General features: G+C 65.2%; 1 protein-coding gene across 1 annotated transcript; it reads left to right on the top strand.

Annotated features, from left to right (window-relative positions):
- Positions 1-450: 450 nt before the first annotated feature.
- GGA1 (golgi-associated, gamma adaptin ear containing, ARF binding protein 1) lies at positions 451-16,745 on the top strand. Its single transcript, XM_004675674.2, has 17 exons — positions 451-876; positions 4,028-4,112; positions 5,068-5,143; positions 6,027-6,125; positions 7,021-7,144; positions 7,527-7,627; positions 8,153-8,233; positions 9,142-9,282; positions 9,357-9,438; positions 10,345-10,452; positions 11,071-11,223; positions 13,469-13,533; positions 13,934-14,088; positions 14,503-14,687; positions 15,301-15,470; positions 15,616-15,726; positions 15,799-16,745. The coding sequence occupies exons 1-17, from the start codon at positions 834-836 to the stop codon at positions 15,907-15,909; spliced, it is 1,890 nt and encodes a 629-aa protein (XP_004675731.1). The 5' UTR covers positions 451-833; the 3' UTR covers positions 15,910-16,745.
- Positions 16,746-21,662: the final 4,917 nt, after the last annotated feature.

The following is a 21,662-nucleotide window of genomic DNA, read 5'->3' as shown; positions in this document are numbered from 1 at the left end:
GAGAGGTCCAGCTGTCAGAAGACCCCCCCCACCCCCATCGTTCCCACTGGCGTAAGGTGTCCCTCCTTGTTGCCCTCACCGCAAGGGCTCCCCCATCGCGCAGCGCCCTGAATAGGGGCCTCGCCGTTCCCCTCCCGCCCGCCACGGAGCAAAGCCTAGGCCGACTTCCCCCATCGGTGCAGGACGCCTGCAGGGGACAGAACAGGGGCCAGGCTCCGCCACGTGAGACCTCAAGTCAAGTAGTTATCGGCCCCATGGACGTGGTGTGAGGCGTATTGGGGTTAATATATAAAAACTGCCCAGAACAATTTCTAGAACACTGCAAGCACGCAACAAACTTTGACTCACTTTCCCACTGCCACCTAGCGTCGTTGCCCTTTTAAGGGACCCTCCCCCTTGTACTCCGAAGCGGAAGGCACGTTCAGGGCTCCGGAAGTGACCTCAGAGCCCCGCAGAAATATGGCCCCGGAGCGCTCTTCCGGAAGCGGTTAAGGGCGTCTCCGTGACGCAGAACGAGTTAGAGCGCCCCGTGGGGTTTCCATGGTGTCGCCTTCAGCCCTCTGTCCGTCCGCCTCCTCTCCCGCCTGACCGCCGTGAACGTGAGGCCGGCGGCGGGTCCCGCCTGCGACGCTGACGCCTATTGGGGGAGGGGTCGGGCGAGCGGTGACGCTCTAGGCGAGCTCGTGTGCGTCTCCATGGTGCCGAGCGCTCTGGGGCGCCGCTCCCGTGCGTCGGGGCGGACGTTGCCCCTTTAATCGCGGAGGGCGTGACGAGCAGGTCCCGCGAGAGCGGCGGGGGGCGGGGGGCGGTGCCGTGCCCGGGGTCCGTGGCTGATGGAGCCAGCGATGGAGCCGGAGACTTTGGAGTCGCGAATCAGTGAGTGTCCGGGAGGGGCGCGGGCCGGACCGGAACCGGAACCGGGGGCACTAGGCGGGCCCCGAGCCGGCGGGGGCGGGGTACGGGGCGCCCCCTCCTCACGCCCCGCCCCCGCCCGGGGAGTGGGGGCCCGGGGGCCGGTCTCCCCTGCCCTAGGGTAAAGGAGGACCCCAAGGCAGCCGGACCCACAGTGGGTGTGGGCGCTGCCCGCACATCCGATGTGGGGCATCGACCCCCGGGGAGGCTGAGCAGTGGCCCCCCCTATGCCCACAACCCCAAGGGTGTCTCCAGCCGCCCCCCCCAGGCCCAGACTTCACTAGAGGAGCTGAGCCCCCCACTCCTTCCTTGCACCCGGGGATGGAAGAGGAAGCTGCTCCTCTGGCCGGGGTGGGAAGCACCCTACTCCTCTCGGAACCCCGAATCCTCCACTCTGGCTTCCCATTTCCTTGAGCCCACAACCCTTCTCGACTTGCTCCTTCCTCACACAGAAAGGGGAACCCACTGGCGCGCCCTTAGCCGCAGCCCAAAGCTCTGTCGGCACAGTGGTTGAAGCCCAAACCCACTGGCATGAGTCTGGCCCCAGCTGCAGATATCCTTGAAAGTTGTGTCGCTCCCCAGCGCCAGCCCTGACTTTGCGCTGCCACCCAAACCTAGCCTTGAGCAGCTTCCACCAAAGACCTTGCCACAATGGTGGGTCCCCGTCTTTTTCAGACACCGCCTGTCACTCCTGGGGCTCCCAGACTCCCCACCCTGCGTGGGTTGACCTGGGCTCTCCCCACTCCTGCCCTTGCCAGCTCTGCCCCGAGTCTCCTCCAGAGCCACAGCAAAGCCTCAGGTGTTCTCAGTTCAGCAGCTTGACCCTGCAGGGTGGCCTGGGGTCACAGTCAGCCCCTTCCTGCCAGCCTCTACTGCGTGTGGCCCTGGCCCCTGAGCCGCGCCACCTGCAGGGTGCTGGCAGGGGCAAGCCCTCGTGAGGCATGAATGGGAAGGAGGGATTCAGCAGCCAGGACTGTTCCAGAACGCATCTGGTGTCCAGGCCTCAGCCTGACTTGGTGGGTGGGCAGGGTGATGGATCTGACAGGCGTGGGACCGGGGCTCCGTACCACAGAGAACCGTCCAAGTCAGCAGCGGAGTGGTGTGCTGAGGCCCCCGGTCTGATCTGAGAGCCAGGAAGGCAGGTGGGACCCTGGGTGGGGGTGCACTGGACCCTGCGGGTAGGCTGGGCTCTTTTCTCGTCCCGTGTCCATTCAGAACTGGGAGGGTTTGGAGGACGGTAGCTTCTGGTGGGGTAAACGATGGCAGTCACCTCAGCCGGGTGACAGGGTGGAGTCGCCTGTTGTGAAATGCCTCCCTCCTCTCCCGGCCTCTTCCCGCTGCGCAGCCAGGGAAGGTGCTTCGGTGGAGGGAGAGGGCTGGGGGCCGGGGCCAGAGACCCGGTCAGACCAAAGCCCGGGCCCTGCCCCAGCCTGGCGCAGGCGAGAAGGCCGGTGTCTGGAAGCCGCCCGACTCGGGCCCTGACTCCGCAGTGGTCTCTCCGGCGCCACTCTAGCAGTCAGCGTCATGTGCCTCACGCTGCAGGGAAGTTCCTGCGCAAGCCCGGGCCAGGCTGAGTGGACGGTAGCTACCCCCGTCCTGCCGCTCTAGCTCTAGCCGGGTGTTGCTGGTCTCTGGCGAGCAGGGGCTGGCAAGCACGGGTGGGTGAGGGGGCCTCCTCCGGTTTCCCAGCGCTCGGCGCGGTCTTCCTTTCTCCAAGGAGCTAGAAGGCTCTGAGGAGCTGAATAGAGGTCTGTGCCCACAGAGAAATGCCTCATTGAGGTCGCTGTCGGCTGCGCCGCCTCCGAGCACCTGCCAGAGAGCACCCCAACTCTTCTGTGCTGGTCCCCACTCTGCTTCCCGTGGGGGCTCTTGCCGCACCGGCGGCTGTCCGGCTTGCGGGCTGAGCCCTGGAGGCAGGGGCGCCGTCCTCTGCACTGCTGTGCTCCGGCGCTCAGAGTTTCTTTTGGAAACGCGAACCGAACCGAGGCTGCAGGCGCTGGATCCCAGGGCCAAGGCCCCTGCCCAGCACTGCCCGCGGACAGAGGCCGCTGGCTCCGGTCTCGGACCAGGAGGGTTTTGCTCCAGGGAGGAATGAAGATGCAGCTCCACCTGCCCCCCCCTTACCCCACCAGAAGTATTGGGTCCCCCAGAGTCAGCCCCTACTTCACTCCAGCTCTGCAGAGGGGCCGCTGGAGGTCCGGAAAGTCATGTTCCCTCTTGATTATTTAAGCGGCATCGGCGTCAGGGAGGTGGATCAGGCCTCGTTTACCACCCGCCCCGCCCCTTCCTGGATCCAGACTCCTCGCCAAGCCAAACCCTGCCGGCCGGCGGGCAGCGGAGCCCCTCTGGTGTGCCCAGGACGAGGGTGTGCGCTTGGCTGGGCGGCGCAGGCTGCCCCAGCGGTGCCAGGAGGCCAGCGCGGAGTTAGTGATGACTCCCCAGGAGGTGGTACCGGGCCACTCCCCAGGGAGAAGGGCTCGCTGGTCCCAGTGCCTCCGCTCCTTACCAGGTCTTCGGCTCTGCCCAGCCCTGTTACCCAGACTGCCCACACCCGGCCTTGGGCTGTCCCGATCTGGTGCTCCTCAGCCTGGCTAACCCTTCCAGCCCCTGCCAGAGTTGCCTCTTCCAGGCAGCCTCCCCTGACCCCAACTCCGCTGAGTGCCCTCCTCTGCTTCCAGGGCCCCCTAGCCCCCAGTCACCGAGCCTAGCGGCTGCCCTGCTCCACAACACCCTGAGGGCTCCCCCCACCTCCCCCAATCACCCCTCCACCTTGGCCCTCCTCTGAGCGCCAATGCGAGAGAGTCACGGACAGTTTCGGGAGCAGCAGCAGGGGAGGTGTGGCAGGCAGGTGGGGGTACAGCTTCAGGGTTGGGGTGGTGGGAACGGAAGTGCCCCTGAGCACAAGTTGTAAAGGTGGGGTCCTCGGGAGAGCTGCGAAAGGAAGCCGTGGACAGGTGCCTCTGGCCGAGACTCCCGGCCGTGTCCCACCAGGATCTCGGGGTGGCTGGCAGCAGGACGCCATGGGGGCCTTTGCCATGTGCATGGGCATTCACTCTGTGCCCTGCCCACCAGACCCTGCTGCCCTTCAGCCACACTGACCCCTTTCCTCCTGCAGACAGAGCCACGAACCCCCTGAACAAGGAGCTGAACTGGGCCAGCATCAACGGTTTCTGTGAGCAGCTCAACGAGGACTTTGAGGGGTAGGTGGCCCCGCCTTCGGTCATGTGCCCACAGAGCCCCCGCACACCTGCCCAGCGCGCTCCAGCCCTGGCCTCAGCAAAGCTGTGCAGGGTCGAGCGCCAGTTTCATTCCTACCGTGCTCACAAAGGAACGGGGTGCGGGCATGTTGGAGAGTGCGCCCCTTGCGTGCCCACCCCCGGGCTGGGCCTCGCTGCAGCCATGTGCAGGTGAAGAAGCGGAGGCACGGAGTCACAGCCGTGTCAGCTCGGAGAGTGAGTGGCGACCCGAGCTCGGCCAGACCCACTGGCCCTCGCCGTGGCAGTGCTTTGTTCTGCGGGACTCCCGCCAGAAAACGGGGTGCTCCTCAGCCTGCAGGCCTTCCGCTCCAGGAAGAGCCAGGACCGCTGCTTAGAGTTGCCCAAGCCGCTAGGTGGTGGTGAAGTGTGGGGAGCACGGCCCGGGGTCCTCACCCCACTCCCTCTCCACACATGCTGTAGTGCTCTCGGGAATGAGTCCAGCCTCCGTCGGCTGAGCACCTTGGCATCGGTGCATGCCTTGGCACCTGTGTTTCTTTGGCCGAAAAGGATGCCGTAGTGCCGCCTCCCTGGGGGGCTCTGAGGAGGGTCAGACAGGAACGTGTATGTCGGCAGCCCGTGCACGCCGTGCACTCAGTCCGCGGGACTGTCCTTGTCGTGAGTGAGGGCAGCTTCTGTGTCACCACCTCCACCATGAAGCGCCCGGGGCCATTGCAAGTTCCCCAGCTCTGGGGCACACTGTTGTGTCTTGCGCCCAGACTGGGTCCTCGAAGGCTGCGGTCCCCTCTTACACCCGTCTACAGTGAGTCAGGCCCCCAGTTCTCGGGGGGGCCACCCAAGGCCAGCCTACACCTCCCGAATGTCCTGGCCTCGCCCCCTCGGCCAGTGCCCCGCACTGGCACCTCCCTGGTGGTGCTGACTCTGCCCTTCCTCTCTCTAGGCCTCCGCTTGCCACCCGGCTGTTGGCCCACAAGATCCAGTCTCCACAGGAGTGGGAGGCGATCCAGGCCTTGACGGTGAGAAGAAAGAGGGTGCCTTTGTCCCTGACCGCATGGTGACTCTAGAGGAGTTTTGAGGGAACTCTGTAGCACCCAGGTTGGTTGTGCAAGGAAGACTAAGGTGGGAGTCTGGACCAGCCCAACACCCCACGGCAACCGGTGGGCAGCCTCGCACGCCAGACCTAGCCCAGTTAGGCCTCTGGCAGATGCCCCATCAGGTCGTCTGGTGCAGGGGTTGCCCATTCGGGCCCCGAGCTCCAAGTCTGGCTGAACAGACCACACAGGCCCGCCGGCTCGAGTCTCTGCGTCTGGGCTCTGCATGTGCATGAAGTGCCAGCCCGTCCCGCCGGGGCCGGAGACAGCCAGCGCGCCGCGGCCCGGAGCCCCCGGTGGCGCCCGGCTCGGGCCAGAGCTTTCAAAGCCGCGCCAGCAGCAGGGCGCGAGGACGCACTGTCTGGCCCCGGCGTGGACCAGGCTCAGCACAGCTGACTCATGAGCATAAACCGTTTTTCTAGTACTTACTTGCTTTTTCGGCATGTTTGTTTTTTCTTTTTTAATACGTGTTGGTTCTGTGACTTTAGTCATGTAGCTGAGGTAAGCCAAGGGAGGTGGTGCCTGTTTTAAGTTCTAAAACAAGTGGAAAACATAGTAAGACAGTCATTCACGTCGCTGCCCAGCTGTGTCCGGGATGGCTCCGTGGCCTGCAGGTTGGGTGTCACCTGGCCTGCGACCAGGTGCAGGGCTGGGGGCCACAGGGACCTCTGTCCTCAGAGGCGTCTTGTCCCGTGGCCCTCCCAGTGCTGCCCTGGGCCTCTGGGTCCTGCCAAGGTGTGGGAGGGGCTGTTTCCTGCTCCTCCCACAGGAGCCCTCCCGGGGCGCCTCACCCCGCTCCCCTCCTCAGGTGCTGGAAACATGCATGAAAAGCTGCGGCAAGAGGTTTCACGACGAGGTGGGCAAGTTCCGCTTCCTCAACGAGCTCATCAAGGTCGTGTCCCCCAGGGTGGGTGCCCAGCTCGACCACAACTGCGCTCACCCAGGCAGCTGTTGAGGAAACAGGGTCCTGGGGGGTGGGGTGACTGACCGTACTGGGGACTCCCCACCCCCAATGCTGCCTCAGCCTCTGCTGGGAGCCCTGAAACAGCACAAACAGACCCTGTCTCCGATCCCCTTCCATAGCTGACTTGGACAGGGGTTCTGGAAGAGGGGAGCTTGGCATTGGGGACCCTGCGCTTCTATTCCTCATTAGGGAGGAGGGCAACAGGGAATGCCCACACCCTGTGCCCCCGCCTGGGTCTGTGGTGGAGGCCCCCCACCCCAGCTCACGTGAGTGGCCTCCTTGAGGCTTTGGGTGCAGAGGCCCTGACAGCATGACAGAGCCCCGTGCCAGGGTGCCTAAAGAGTCCTCCCTGGGGTGTGAACCTGTGGAGGGCCATTGGGTGAGAGCCCACTCCCTTCGCCTTTCCTTGCTCAGACTGAACCTTCACCAGTGCACCAAAGGGCTCAGCTGGCCCCTTCTCCCTTGGGGGAGAGTGGGTGAGCCCACGCCTCAGCCTAGCTTCCCCGCAGCAGCCTGAGTGGTTCCTCCGTGGCCCCCTGGTCTGCCAGACCCTGGCGCACGCACGCACACAGTCACAAGTTTAGGCCACATGAGCAGGCTGTGGGCAGGTGCTGGACTCTGCCCTGCCTGTATCGGTCTGTCACTTGACCACAGCGCCTTCTGGCACAGCTATCGAGTGTCAGGGCTAGGCGCCGAGCTCGTCTGCTCCTGTCTCTCTGGGAGATGTGAGGACCCCTTAGGCTAGAAGTTCTAGGGGGCGGCCAGGGAGGGTCTGGCTGGGGCAGCAGCAAGCGTGGCCAGCACCGTCAGAGGCCTCCCCTCCCCTCGGTCCCCGCAGTACCTGGGCTCTCGGACGTCAGAGAAGGTGAAGAACAAGATCCTGGAGCTCCTCTACAGCTGGACACTCTGCCTGCCAGAGGAGGTGAAGATCGCGGAGGCTTACCAGATGCTCAAGAAGCAGGGTGAGGCCCCGGCAGGCAGTGTGACTGGTGCCCTCACCCCCACCAGAGCTGGGGCTCCAGCAGCGTTAGAGGCACTGGCAGGAAGATCTGCCCTTGAACTTCTCAAGAACAGATGACCAGGGGCCTTTTTGTCATTCTGCCTGATGCTAACTTAGGTGGAAAGAAGGTGAGTCGGGGCCACCTTTCTTCCCAGCCCGTGGCCCTCGTGGGGTGGCCTCACTGGAGGGTGCCTCCACGCTACCCTCAGCTGGACGTGGTAGTGGCCGAGTCCAAGCCAGCCTCCAGAGACTGGCCGCCCTCCGCCTCCTGCCCTGGCCTGCCCACCCCTCTCCCGCCCTGCCCCAGGCCTGGGCCTACAGCCTTCCCGCCTCCCCTCTCCCAGGGATCGTGAAAGCTGACCCCAAGCTTCCCGAGGATGCCACCTTGGCCCTTCCTCCTCCACGGCCCAAGAATGTGATCTTTGAAGATGAGGAAAAATCCAAGGTGAGAGAATTCAGACCTGGCTGCCCCACTCTTGGAGCAGGGGCGCACGCGGGGCCCCCACTTCCAGCACTGAGTCCTCGCCACAGTGCCCTGCATCTAATTACACTGGGTGTGTGCAGGCCCTGGTTGACGTGACACGTTTCATAGGCCGGCTGGGAGCACGCCTGTCTTTTGCCTTTTGGCAGTAACTCTGTTGTTTATTTATTAAAGACATGTGCTTGTGTGTCAGAAATTAAACAGCACAGAGGAGGTCGGATAAAATCAAAACCCGCTCTGCCGACTTCTGCCCCAGCGAGGACATTGTTCAGCAACTCGCACGCCCTTCCAGAGAGGTTCCCGTGCGCACGCAGGACGTAGCGCCTGGCACCCTGGGGTGCCGCAGGCCTGCCAGGGGGGGGGGGGGGGCACGTGCACCACGGCTTGCCGACCTGTCGCCCCGGTGGGCACTGGCACTCACCACACCGTGAGAACCTGAGCAGCGAGCCCGGACCCCCCAGGCACTGCCCTTGCGCCCTCTGTCCACAGATGCTGGCCCGCCTGCTGAAGAGCTCGCACCCTGAGGACCTCCGGGCGGCCAACAAGCTCATCAAGGAGATGGTGCAGGAGGTGACGGACCACCCGGGCTGGCGGCGGGTGGGGAGGGCGAGTGCTGGCGGGCAGGAGGGATCGTGTGTGTGCGTGTGCACCCAGTGGGCAAGGCCAGAGCCCGGGTGTGGAGGCTTCCCACAGGTGAGCCGGCCTACCCTGGCCAGGCTTCTGGAGGATTGACTACCTCTGCTGTGAAAATTGGCATGAAATTAGGCTTTACTGTATTCTAAATGTATGTATTTCTTACATACACCCACACCTACACATTCAGGTGTGTGTGTATCTCTGGAGAGAGAACGGCGCGTTTGATTTGTCCGTATACGCTGTTTGCGTGCACGCCGTAACCTTCTTTTTATATGAGAATAAGTCATCCCGGAGGTTTGCTGTCAGGGCCTAGAGAGCCACATCAGCTTGCGCTGACAGCCGTCAGGGTGGCCGCCCCGGGAGGCCGTCCGCCAGCCCCAGCAGCACGAGCACTCTCGTCCGCGGGGAGCGCCAGGCAGCCAGCGAGCGGTGGGATAACGGGCTGCTTCTGCCACACGCAGCCTTTCGACACCCAGGGTGCCCCCTTGCTAGGCGCTGATGCCCCAGACGGTCATCGGTGTCTAGTTGTGTCTGCTCACCACTCGGGGTCCTTTTCACGTGTCAGTCTGGGGACCCTCTTTCAAGGGACAGACACAGGAGGTGAGGTCACGGTACCACGGCTGCAGGTCTAGGACACTGGCCCTCTGCAGCGGCCCTGTGCACGGGCTGGAGACCCAGGTCCCAGGGCCGCCCCCAGAGAGTCTGGCTGAGGGTCCGGGAATTCTGACAGCTCATGGGGAAGCCTGGGCACCGGGATTGAGGGGACAGGGGAGCCCAGCATTGGCAGGGGCGGGCGCAGTGAACTCACCCTGGAATCCCCGGCCCTCTGCCCTTGTCCCCAGGACCAGAAGCGGATGGAGAAGATCTCGAAGCGGGAGAGCACCATTGAGGAGGTGAACAACAATGTGAAACTGCTGACGGAGATGGTGATGAGCCACAGCCAGGGCGGCGCGGCAGCCCACAGCGGCGAGGACCTCATGAAGGTGCCTTTCCCGTCTCTGGTCTCTGTCCCCGGCTGCCCCGCGCCGGCCCTGACACGTCCCCGTGCTGCCCCCAGGAGCTGTACCAGCGCTGCGAGCGGATGCGGCCCACGCTCTTCCGGCTGGCCAGCGACACTGAGGACAACGACGAGGCCTTAGGTGAGCCTGGGCCGAGTCGCCTTTGCCACATCGCTGCCCGGTGCCTGCTGTTGGAAGGAGCCGCCACCAGGGGGCCCCCTTCTCCAGTGCACACCTTGGGTTTGCCCCCTGGGGAAGTCGGAAGCAGAGCCAGGGCGGACGGCTTGGGAGACCCCAAGGACGCCAAGGACCTCAGCGGCGAGCGCCCACGCAGGGTGCAGTGAGCCTCCTTCGCTGCCCGCAGGCCCACGGGGGAGACCTGGGCTCCGAGGACAGGGTGTTCCCAGATCACAGAGCAGAACAGCGCAGGGCCAGGGAGGATGCGGGGCCCTTTCCCGGATGCTGCCTTCCTGTCGCATCAGGTGCTTTGCCACCACGCCAGCCAGCAGTCTGGGCGCCCGGGCGCCCCTCAGCTGCTTACTGAGGCGTTCACTGAGCACCTCCATGTGCCCTGTGCCGCATGCTCTCCCCCGAGCCTCGCCACCCAGATCCCTCTGAGCTGTGGCTGCACCCCAAGAGGTGACACTGGTCACAGCTCAGTTTGTACCGGGCACTGTTCTAGGCCTTTGGGGACTTGGCGAGATCAAAGTCAACTAACATTGTGGTGCTTGTAGCCTGGTGAGTGGGGACAGTGGAGCTGAAAGGTGTGTGGCGCCGGCCGGCAGGTGGTAGCAGGCGGCGTGCAGAAGCGGCAGGGCTGGGTGGTGCCAGCCGAGGCTCTGGAGGCCTCCCTGGGATGACGTGGCTGAGGCCCTGAGGGCAGCCGGGGCCTGGGTAGCAATGCATGTGTGGGGGCCCTGGCAGGGGAGGGAGCGAGGCCCAAGGGCGAGTAGTGCCACAAGGCTGAGATGGATGCGGGGTGCTTGTCTCCCCCACAACTGCCCCCACATTCCTTCAGCCTGGCCCCTCCCCTCCTGCCTGTTCCAGCGGAGATCCTGCAGGCCAACGACAGCCTCACCCAGGTCATCAACCTGTACAGGCAGCTGGTGCGAGGCGAGGAGGTCAACGGAGACGCAGCCGCCGGCTCCATCCCAGGTGAGGCGGTGGCAGAGGCCCAGGCGGGCCCTGGGGGGTCAGGGGTATGCCAGTCCCGGAGCTGTGGCCACGATGGCCAGGGTGACCCTGGCCCCTTAAGATGGGGAGGACCCCAGGGCAGGAGCTGGGGAGGAAAGTTGCACCAGGCCGGCAGGTTGGCACAAGGAGGTCTCGGTGTGGAGCAGCGGGCGGGACCCAGGGCTCGGCCGGGGAGGCGGCGGCGGAGGCCTTCGCTCGATAGATCCGGCAGCTGTTGTGTCGGGAGAGGTGACGCCGAGGCTGAGATGATTTATCAGAAGGCAGCAGGGAGGGTTGGACACCCAGACCTTACAGGCTAACTTCTGATACGGGTAATAAGCCAGCCCTGGGGGGCCAGAGAAAAGGTTAGGGGCGCCTCCTGTGTTGGGCACAGCGAGGGCTTGCAGGCTAGAAGCAGTGGCCAAGCAGAGGAGCAGGGCGCGTCCCGCTGAAGAGACACCACCACCTGAGAAAGGCCAGTGAGCAGATGGCAGCCGGGGAGGGTAGTCATGAGTGGGGCCTGCTGTCTGCCTGTGCCCCAGGACTCTGAGAGCCGAGTGTCCCCCCCCAGAGCTCACCGGACTCTCCTTCCCACCCCAGGCAGCTCCTCGGCCCTGCTGGACCTCTCTGGCCTGGATCTCCCTCCCCCAGGCACCACCTACCCACCCATGACCACCCACCATGGCGACCAGGCCAGCCCGGAGCAGCTCAGCACTTCAGTTTCCCTGCTGGATGATGAGCTCATGTCTCTGGGTGAGGAAGAGGCGGGCCCCAGAGGAGTAGGAACTGATACCCCAACATGCACTGAAGAAGCTCTCAGCTCGGCCAGCGTGTCCCCCTTCTGAGGCCTGAGGATTCTGGGGAGTGGACACTAGGCCACGAGCGGGGCAGACTGCAGCTCAGGGACTCTCGGAGCTTGGCAAGGCCGTGCAGGTGAGGCCGGCCTGGTAAACCGCCCCTGCTAGGCCAGCGTGGCCAGGCTCTGCGGCTTGCGGACTTCCCTGCCGCAGGTTCGAGCCAGGGCATGGGCTGCCCAAGCTTCAGTGTGCCCCCGCCGAGAGCAAGCAGAAGGCGCTGGGCCCCGGGACATCAGAAGGCGCTGGGGAAGTCAGGCCCAGACCAGGGCACCCAGTGACCCCAGCAGGCCTGGGGCCTGCTGTCACTGTCACTCTGAGGAAGGTCTGGCTCCAGAACTTGACAGGGACGCAGCCTCACCCATGGGGAAGCAGCAGAAACTGCCCTACCAGGCAGTTTTCAGATTTCTGCTTCCTCTCCCAGCCTCGCCCAGGCCATCGCAAAGGGTGGGCGGGAGCCTAGCTTGGAAGCCGAGCGCCTCCAGTGCTTCCAGCACCTGCAGTCAGAGCCCCGAGGGAGTGAAGAGCCAGAGGGCGGCAGTGCTGTCTCACCTCAGCCCTCCACCTCCGCGTGGCAGGCGCAGAGGCCCGGCTTGGAAAGGCTGGCGGTGCCCGAGGGGCAGCACGGTTGGCTCAGGCGCCTGGTTCTGAAGCCCGTGTGTGAGCCTCATCTCTGCTCTCGTCCAGGAAGGGACAAGCACATCGGGCCGGGCTCCACTTGGGCCCCTGCCTGACAGCCTCCCGCGAGGGCTGACCACCTGCCAGTCCCTTTTGCATCAGAGCCAGGGTGACCATTGGTGAGAGGACCCCGGTCCTGACGTAGGGAAAGCGTGGTCCTGTGAGGGGGACGCACATGGGCCCAGCCAGCGCACAGGGCCACGGCCGGGCGGCAGCAGCCTCCCTGGGCACTTGGGGGTATGGCCGGCCCGGCTGTGGCTGCATGAAGGCACATCCTCAGAGAAGCGAGGTGTGCGCCGCACTTCCTGGGTCCCGGAGCCCTGAGCCTGAGCCTCCAGTTTCTGGCTTCTTCTCAAAAAGAAACTATGGGAACAGGAAGTAAAGAAAGTGCGGGAATGGGGAGCAGAAGCGTCCGGGCACTGCCCTGCAGGGCACAGGGAGAAGCCTGGGCATATGGGCCTGGGCCACAGGGCTTGTCCTGCTCTGCGCGCGGAAGCAGGCAGACTGGGAGCCGCTGGGCGCAGTGAGCTTCCCATCTGTCCACACAGCACTTCGTCCTGATTGCTCCGTTATACTGACAGCAGGGAGGTCATGTCCCGGCCTGGGGTTGCACAGCCGCGGGGCAGAGCCGTGGGCAGACTAGTACTGTCATGCTCTGTCCAGGCCTGGCCTCCGCCACTGGGGCTGTGTGACCTGCCATGTTTCTTAACTCCTCTGAGCATGCATTTGCTCCTCCCTAAAAGGAGGAGAACCCCACACCAGTCACTGAATGTTGGGTCAGGGTTACGGGAGACGCACGTCTGAGGTGCCTGGCCCGTCACCGCGTCTCGGGCATGCCTGGAGGAGGTGACCTGGGCCTGTGGCGTCCCGCACCCAGCGGGGGCACTTCAGACTGGAACTTACTCAGGATTTGCTAGAAACAGGGTAGCCTGTCCTCCCCAGGTAAAACCTGGGGTGAAGCGCTTCAGGGCTGGTGGAAGTCAGACTGCAGGGCAGGCTGCCCCTGCTGGCAGCTGAATCAGGAGGGCCCGGGGCAGCAGCTCCCGTCATCTGCCTTGCTGGCCAGCCCTTCTGCCCCTCACTCAACACCCGGCCAGCAGCCAGGCGAGGCTGCCCAGGTCCCAGGCCTCAGGCCAGGCCTGCAGTCTGCCGTTAGAAACTGCGCTGGCTGGCCGCTGCCTGTCCCCTCACCACCCCCACGCCGCTCCCTGCCCTGCAGAGACATGAAGTCCTGACTAGCTGAGCTGGCTTCTGAGCGGAAAAGAGGAAGCACAAGGGTGCGGGAATGGGCTGTCAGGATGTTCAGTTTCTGCTTCTCTGCTGATACTTCCTTCTGAAAGTGGGGGTCTTTCCCTTCCTAGAGGGTGGAGGGATAGGAAGTCAGGGACCCCTGAGCCAGCACACAGTCCCGTCCCAGGTGTCTCCCGCTCAGGACCCCAAGTCCGTTACCTCTGTCTTCCCTTCAGGCCTAGGCGACCCTACACCCCCATCAGGCCCAAGCTTGGATGGTTCTGGATGGAACAGCTTCCAGGTAGGAGGGCCAGGAGCTAGCCTGACCCCTCCTGACAGGGCAGCTGGGCCCGGGGCCTGGGGGCACCGGAGTGGGAGGCGCGTGTGCAAGTCCCAGTGCGGGGGAGGGCCACAGTCCTCTCCTCCAGGTGTGGCTCCCGGCCCCCAGCCCTGGGTCCCCTCCCGTCCCCTGCCCCTTCTCTCACGGGTGGCTCTGCAGTCCCTGGGATGTGGTCCTCTCTGGAGCAGACGCCCAGCCTTCCGGCACCCTATGTGAGGGGCCCGTGTAACACAAGTGTCACCTCCTCCACCACTGCTTTCCCAGAGGTCCCTTGCAGGGAGGGGAAGAGGCTTGGGGCGGCAGCAGGTGACCCCAAATCCTCGGCACAGCCCCACCCACCCGCATCCTCTGTGCCCCCCAGTCTTCTGAGAGCACTGAGCCCTCGACCCCCAGCACGGACAGCCGGCTCCCGGGGCAGGCACCCCTGCCTGCAAGCAGCGGCCTGGACGACCTGGACCTCCTGGGGAAGGCCCTTCTGCAGCAGTCGCTGCCCCCGGAGTCCCAGCAAGTGCGGTGGTGAGGGCTCACTCCCCGCCCTCCGCGAGCCGCTGCTCCTGGCCCTTCCTGCTCAAGGCCAGTGCTGGCTGGTGCCTGTGGCGTGTGCTGCACAGGGCCCAAGGCCCAGCAGTGACCAGGGCAGGCACAGGACCACCCCAGAGCAGAGTTGATGAGCGTGGCTCGCCCTCTCGCGTGCCCTCCCCAACGCTCCCGTAGCTCCTCAAGAGACCCCAGCCCAGAGGGCAGCAGCGGGGAGGGCCGCGCCCCACTGGGCAGTGGCAGGGCTGGGGGAGGAGAGCAAGGGTTGGCTGTCCCCAGGTGAGGAGCCCGAGACTTTGAGATAGGAGTCAGGGACAGCCAGGGAGCCCCGCTTTTCCTGCGCCTTGTCACTGGGCTGCCGAAAAGTCACCTCCGTGCACCGTCCCCGACAAGGGAGAAGCAGCAGCCAGCGCCCCGGCTCACTCTCCGAGACCTGCAGAACAAAAGCAGCTCGCCCAGCTCCAGCGCCTCCGGCCCCCACAGTGTGTCCTCAGAGCCCCCGGGGCTCCCGCAGCAGCCCACCCCGACCGAGCTCTCGCTGGCCAGCATCACTGTGCCCCTGGAGTCCATCAGACCCAGTGAGTCGGCGGCCGGCCGAGCCGCCTCCCTGTCCTGGAGAGCGCTGTTCAGGGAGCAGGGGAAAGCGGGGCTCCCCTCAGCTTCGCCTGAGCCGGCCAGGAGCTGTGCACGGCCCCTGCCCCGCCAGGACTCGGTTTCTCCGTGTCCCAGAGTAACAGCAGACCGCTTCATGGGCTCCTGGCAGGGTGGGCAGAGAACTTGGTCCCGGACCCTGCCCCCGGGCTAGACTTAAGAGTTGCAGGCTCTCCCCAAGATCCCGCTCAATGGGGAGAGATGTAGGTGCACACCGGGGGGCGGGGGGGCCCAGCCAGCAGCGTGCCCAGCAGTCACAGCGCCCCTCTTTCCAGCCGGCAGGGCCTTGAGCTCAGAGCTGCGTCTTTCCCAGCGTGACACAATGAGGACATGACCCTAGCTTACACGCAGCTCTGGGGAGCCCCAGCTCCGACTCAGGGTGTCAACACTAGTTCACCCGTCCCAGTCCATCTCCCTGGTGCACCCCCTCCCGGGGCTGTCTGGGCGCTGGTCTAGCCCCCGTGCAGCGTGTGCCTCAGCGAGTCTGGCGGGGGGAGCTGGTACCCGGCCCCCCCACGCACTCCCCTTCCGCCCCTCCAGGCAGCATCTTGCCAGTGACTGTGTACGACCAGCACGGCTTCCGGGTCCTCTTCCACTTTGCCCGCGACCCCCTGCCCGGGCGTGCCGACGTGCTGGTGGTGGTGGTGTCCATGCTGAGCACCGCCCCCCAGCCCATCCGCAACATCGGTTTCCAGTCGGCTGTTCCCAAGGTGACATGGGCGTGCCCGGGGCAGGGGCCTTGGGGCTGTGGGGGGCCGGCTCCCAGCGGACAGCCGCAGGGAGGCGCAGGCAGGCAGGCTGCGGCTCCGGGGCAGTGGGTGAGGAGGTGGCTGGCCGCGGCCCTACCACCCACAGGTCATGAAAGTGAAGCTGCAGCCGCCCTCGGGCACGGAGCTGCCAGCCTTCAACCCCATCGGCCACCCCTCGGCCATCACCCAGGTCCTGCTCCTCGCCAACCCCCAGAAGGTGAGGCCCGCTGTGGGGGGGGCGGGGGCGGGGGCCTCGCCTCCTCTGACCCTGTGCTGTGCTGTCTGCCAGGAGAAGGTTCGCCTGCGCTACAAGCTCCTCTTCACCATGGGCGACCAGACCTACACCGAGACGGGGGACGTGGACCAGTTCCCCCCACCGGAGACCTGGGGCAGCCTCTAGAACAGAGGGCCTGGGCACCGGAGGGGCAGGGCCGCCGTGTAGCCTGGGCAGGAGGCTGGGTGGCCCAGGACACCCTCTGTCCCTGCGGCCACACGCCCCTGGGCCTGGTGCTTCTCCCCTCACCCCGGCGGCCCCCAAGTGACTCTTCCCCTTTCTTCCCTGTCCCCTCCCCTGCTGAACCAACCCAGCAGGAGGCTGGGCCTGGGCTGGCGCTGGTGGCTGGGGTCCTGCATCCCAGATGGAAGCCTGGAGCCTGGAAGCGCCACGTGGCACTGGAAGACGTGGGTCGTGGGGAGGAGCATGGCTGCTGGGCGGGAGCCGGGGCCCCCACTCGGCCCCAGACCCAGCGCAGGCCGGGTCATCCCCGCCTGTCTATGCCTTACGGAAGGCCCAGCCATAACTCGGGGCCAAGCTGGAGCCGGGGACCAGCTCAGGCCGCCTCCATAGGAACCGGGTGGTTGTGGGGAGTGACGTCTGCACCCCCAATTGTTTGCACTCTGTGTGTGGTTTGACTCTGCTTTTCTTTCTGAGTAGCTGTGTGGCCACTGTCAAGCTCTACCCATCCCCACTCTTGGGGTCTCCACCTGCCTGACCATTGCTGCCAGGCCTGAGGGGCGTAGGGCTCTGTGACCACTGGCCCGAGCGCAGGCCAGAAGCAGGCGGCCCCGGTTTCGGGCTCCAGCGCTTCCGGCAAGGGAGGGCTGCCGCCTGCCCAGGGCCTCTTGGCCCTGCATTCATGACCTGTGCACACGGCCTCCTGCGTCCACGGGCAGAAGCGGGGTCGGTGTGAGCAAGAGCGGGAGTTATTTATGGAATAAAACGTCCTTTTTCCTGGACCAGCTGCTCTGGTGACCCTCTGGCATGGAGGGACAGGAGGGGTCCCGGAACTGGAGGGCCCGGGGACCTCTGCCTGTCTTTGGGGGTGCGGTTCCTCTCACCACCTCTTCCTCCCCTCCCCCGCCCCGGAAGAGGCCCTGCTCCGGGCCTGCGGCTGGTGCTGAGTCACCAGAGGACCCAGGCCTGCTGTGGTCGACCCAGAGCCAGAGCGGTCCCAGCTGGAAGGGAGGGTGGCCAGGCACCCCAGCTGCTGCAGATGCTGGGGGAGGCCCTTGCTGTGCAACTTCCTGCCACTGCGCGCCCCCCGCCCCCCCCACCCCAGCTCCACTCCACTGCGCCTCTCAGCCACTCCTGAGACAGCACAGCTCCAGGAGAGCCCGGGCCCCTGCACCCCGCTCCCAAGTGCAGTGTCACTCACTGGAAGCTGGGGCCCAGGCCTCAGGGCTGGCTTAGGGCCCCTCGGTGGAGGGGGCCAACCCGTGGGTGCAGCGCGGGGAGCCAGCCTGGGGAACACCGACTCCCACAGGCCGGGGGGAACCCGCACCGCTAGCATCTGGGCTGATGGCACCTGTCCAGGGGTTCCCACCCAGCTTGGCTGCTGAGCACCTCGCAGACGGCATGGGGCATGCTGGAGAACAGCCCAGCCGCCAGCTCCCCGGCCTCTGCGGTTTGCAGTGAGCAATGGGGCTGCCGCTCTGCCGCAGGGCTGGGAGTGCTGCTGAGGGCTGCCTCTGGACTTGGCCTGCTGCCAGCCTGAGATCTCTGGCTCTGCCCCTGCTGGGCCCCCATCAGGCCCCCACAGCAGACACAGGCCAGCTGCCTGCATCCTGCAGCTCGGCTCCAGACACCAGCACCCCCGTGTCCCCAACCCCACCCCCAGGCAGGGCTATGTCAGAAGGGTCTTCTGAGGTAAAGCCCTGGTCGCTGCCACCCCACTCCGGGGGGCTCCGGGGCATGGCCGTGACGCCCTGAGGGCTGGGGGAGGCAGCGGCTGCCCACTGGGGCTAGCCGGGGTCACAGGAACAGGAGGGTCTCCGCTCGCACACTGCCCTGTGCCCAGCTGTCCGTCCTGCAGGTGCCCCTTGAGCTGCCCCTCTGCCTGGCTCAGGCCTGTCCTCAGCTCACTGACATGGAGCCAGGAGCTCCATGACAGCCTGAGAGCGGGGGTCTGGGGGGGCCCCTGCCCCCAGGGGAGTGTTTCCCAGATAAGGTTTCCAGACCACGGCTGGGAGCACCACACAACAGCCCCTGCACTCCCGGGGCCCTGGTGGGGGCTAGCACTTGGGAAAAGAGTGTCCTGTTTCTTGCAAAGTGACCCCCGTCCCCTCTGGAAAAGGGGGTGTCCCAGACCTTGAAGCTACACTTCACTTGTGTTTGCGTGGCCAGAGACAAAAGCTGGTACCTGCTCAGGCCACAAGGCTAGAGCATTTGCCGCCTCGGGCCTCAGTCTCTGCAGGCCGCCTGACCAGGCAGGCCACTTAGAGAGGGCAGCTGGCCTGAGGCCTGCACGGCGCCCCTGAGGAGATGGGAAATGGGGGCTGGTGGGAGCCGGTCTGGCCAGGTCCTCCTGCCCCCAGCCCTCTGGGCTCCAGGGCACTGGCCGCCAGCCCTGTGGGAAGCCCCGGGGCACAGCCCCGCCCTGGGACTTGCTTTTGACTTGAGGGAGAGTTCTGAGAGCCCTAGAAATCACACGGGGCCAGCCAGGGTCGAGCGCCACTCAGGGCTGGCGCCTCCCGGCCCCACGCAAGTAGCCTGCGCGGCATGCAAGACGCGATGCTCTTGCCCAGCCTCCGACCCTGCTCCACCGCCTCGCGTCAGCTGCCGGCCTCCCCACCCACATCCTGCCAGCTTCGCCTGCAGACACTTCCAGACTCAGGTTTTCACAATCTGCCAAAGCAACAGGGTGTGAGGGGGGCAGGGCCCTCTGGTCCCACAGGGTGCCTGCTCGGCCCTGCCTCCCGCCAGGGGCCCGGGGCCTCGGTGGTCTCACCCACAAAATGGAGGCCACAACACTAGCCTTGCTGGAGGAAACAGCTAAGTGCCACCTTCGAGACAGGGCACGGGAGTGAGAGGCAGGAAGGAGGGGAGAAGGCCTTTCCGCCTTTCAAGGCTGACTTATTTATGCACACAAGCGCTGGGGTGCAGGCCAGAGGTGTGGGGGGGTGAGAGGACTCACCAGAGACAGTGGGGAGCAGAACAGGCAGATCCACTGAAACACTGCAGCGGGGAGGCAGGAGCGGTCTGCCGCGCCCTGTGGGTCACCTCCCAGGCCGGGATCAGACCGCATGGCCGCGGGCAGCTGCGTGGTGCTGAGACCTAGCCCCTGCGCCACCAGGGAGGCCTGTCATTTCCATTTTGCCAAGTACGTGGGGCTCAAAGGGGTGAACTCCCCCAGGTCACCCCGCCAGGGAGCGGCTAACACTGTCAGCTCTCTCGGGCTGGGCTTGGAGATGAGTGTCGCTGATGGCAGGTCTTCACTGCCGCTCAAACCACCGTGACCGTCCAGCTCCTGTGACTACCCCACGCTGCCCAGGCCCTTGCCGGGGATACAGCCCAGTCCACAGGCCCACGCGACGTGGCATGGCTGGGCCTGGCAATTAGAAGGCCGTGGGAGGGCTGGCTGGTGACCTCAGAGGTCCCCTTGTTTCGCCTCAGTTCTAAAACGACCATGTCGACGTCCACTGGCAGAAACTTCTGAGTCCAGAAGTGTCTGATTACAGCATCCTTCGAAGGAACGGCCTGCGATCCAGCCTTTGAGGCTTTCAGCCTTCTATGATTCAACGGGCGCGTGGGCACATGTGCCAAAGCTGCAAGGATCTTATAACAGACCCTCCTGCCGCCCAGGCCAAGCAGGCAGCGCCCGGGTGCCTTTCCTGAGAGCCTCCTGGTCTGGCTGGAGGACAGCCTGAGCCTGGGTGGGAGGCCAGAGCCGGGGTGACCTGACGGCGTGACTTGGGTCGGTTGTCCAGCAGCTGCTGCAATGGCCACGTGGACTGACCCCTCCCCAGGCAGGAGCTGGAGCTCAGGCTGGGGCAAGCCTAAGAGGGACGGAGCAAGGAGGCAGGCTTTGCCCTCAGGGACCTTCCCAGCTGCCGGGGAAGTGGACAAGCCCAGGCCCAGTGTGGTCGGTCAGGCCCAGTGTGGAGGAGGGACTGGAACGGGGCGGGGACACCATGGAATTTCCCAGGTGGCAGAAGGGTGGCACCTGGTGTCAAGAAGCTGTCTGGCGAGTCCAGCCTGACCCAAGTGGGGACACAGTGGACTCGTTTTATGCGCACGTGATGCAGCTGTCTCTTCATCATGGCAGGGGCGCAGTGGGGTGTCAAGGGCCTGGGGCAGCCCCCTCCTCACCCTCCTATGCCCCAGCAAAGATCTGGCCCCAGAGAGAGAAATAAGAGCCACCACGGAATTCTGGGATGTGCCCAGTGAGGAAGGTAGGAGGGCCAGGACTGGAACTCGGGCAGCGCAAGCCGCGGCCCCACGTTTTCTTTTAAGATTGTATTTATTGATGCATACAGAAATGGGGTACAGGCCAGAGGTGCAGGGGCAGCGAGAGGATTCGCCAGAGACAGAGTGGGGAGCAGAACAGGCAGATTCACAAAGTAGAGGGCTGAGGGGAGCGGCAGCGAGACAGGAGGGTCTGTGGGCCCTGTGGGGCAGCTCCGGCGCGGGGGTCGAACTCCCACTGAAGTGGCCACGGCTTGGCTTGGCTTCACAGAGCAGCGCTCCAACCAACCCGCTGCGCCACCAGGGAGGGCCCAGCCCCACAGGTCACAGGACGTTCCTCAAGCCCCACCAGCTCCTAGAACTTCCTCCCAGGACTTTCCAGCCGGCAGAAGGGAGGTGGGCAAAGGAGCCTCCCCTCCCCATGGTGTCCCCTGCTGCTGGTCTGGGCCTTTAATCCTGGAGGCCCCATTCCCACCCGGCCAGGATCCCGGCTCACGGTAGCAGTTGGGGGGTTCCCGCCTCAGACCAACCCTACCCACCTGCGGGGCTGGCCCACTGGGAAACAGGTCGGTCAGCACCCAGGGGCCCCACTGGGCACCAGGCCCATGCTGGGGAGGCTGAGACTGTCCTTTCAGCTGCCCACACGCAGTGGGTGCATCCTCAACCCCGATAAAACTCCAACAGCGTACACTGAGTGCAGCGAGACTCACCCCCCACCCAACCTGTCTCCCCACAGGGGAGGGGCGATGCAGGAAGGGGGGAATGTCCCAATGAGGAGTCCCTACTGTTTCCAAAGGCTCTTGTGTGTTAACCCAGCAGTGAGGGGACACTAGCTGTATGGGAAACCAAGGCGGAGGGCCAGAGAGAGTACCCCTAATGAGTCTGGGGGGGTCAGAGCGGCACAGGGGCAGGGCAGAGACTGCGGAAGTTGCCAGGGCAAGGGGCTTGCAGATGGAGGAGATGGGGGGTGCTGCGTTGGAATAGAGAGGTTTCAGGGAACTGCTCAGGCAGAATCCGCTGTGCCTGGAGGTGGCAGCACCCCCTTAAAGGGTGAGGAGGTGCAGGGGTGCCAGAAAAGTAGGCAGGGCCAGGACAGGGGTGCGAAGTGAGTCCAGGGTTCCAGGGGAGACCCCAGGAAGCCCTTGGTCCACTGTCCGGCGGTGCAGCGGGATGACCTTTAGCCCAAAGAGCTCAGGAGGTCCTTTGGGACAGGAGTCGGGGACCACATCCTCTGGGCGCCCCAGACAGGTGCGAGAGGACTGGCGCTGACCTCCGTCTCTAAACTCGGAACCGTCTTTTCCCCTTTAGAAACACGCAAAAGTTATTTATACCCGGGGGGGCCTGCGGGGGGGGATGGGGCAGGAACCCCGGAGGCTCCGCGCCGTGGCCAGCGGCTTACCTGCTTCCCGCCACCGGGGCTGGGTGGGGCGCACCGGGGCGGAGCCGCGCGCAACCTGGGGACGCGGGCG

The sequence above is a fragment of the Condylura cristata genome, unplaced genomic scaffold, assembly GCF_000260355.1.
Source record: "Condylura cristata isolate star-nosed mole 26May11 unplaced genomic scaffold, ConCri1.0 scaffold00004, whole genome shotgun sequence".
Taxonomy (NCBI): domain Eukaryota; kingdom Metazoa; phylum Chordata; class Mammalia; order Eulipotyphla; family Talpidae; genus Condylura; species Condylura cristata.
The sequence above is the reverse complement of the archived record's forward strand: the minus strand, read 5'-3'. Positions and strand labels throughout refer to the sequence as shown.

What these genes read in the sequence shown, in the direction of transcription:
- GGA1 (XM_004675674.2), top strand. Translation starts at nt 834, where the DNA reads ATGGAGCCAGCGATGGAGCCGGAGACTTTGGAGTCGCGAATCA. An exon ending in AAGATGAGGAAAAATCCAAG is followed by an intron (nt 7,628 to 8,152) that starts GTGAGAGAATTC and finishes CTCTGTCCACAG; the next exon opens with ATGCTGGCCCGCCTGCTGAA. An exon ending in GGACAACGACGAGGCCTTAG is followed by an intron (nt 9,439 to 10,344) that starts GTGAGCCTGGGC and finishes TGCCTGTTCCAG; the next exon opens with CGGAGATCCTGCAGGCCAAC.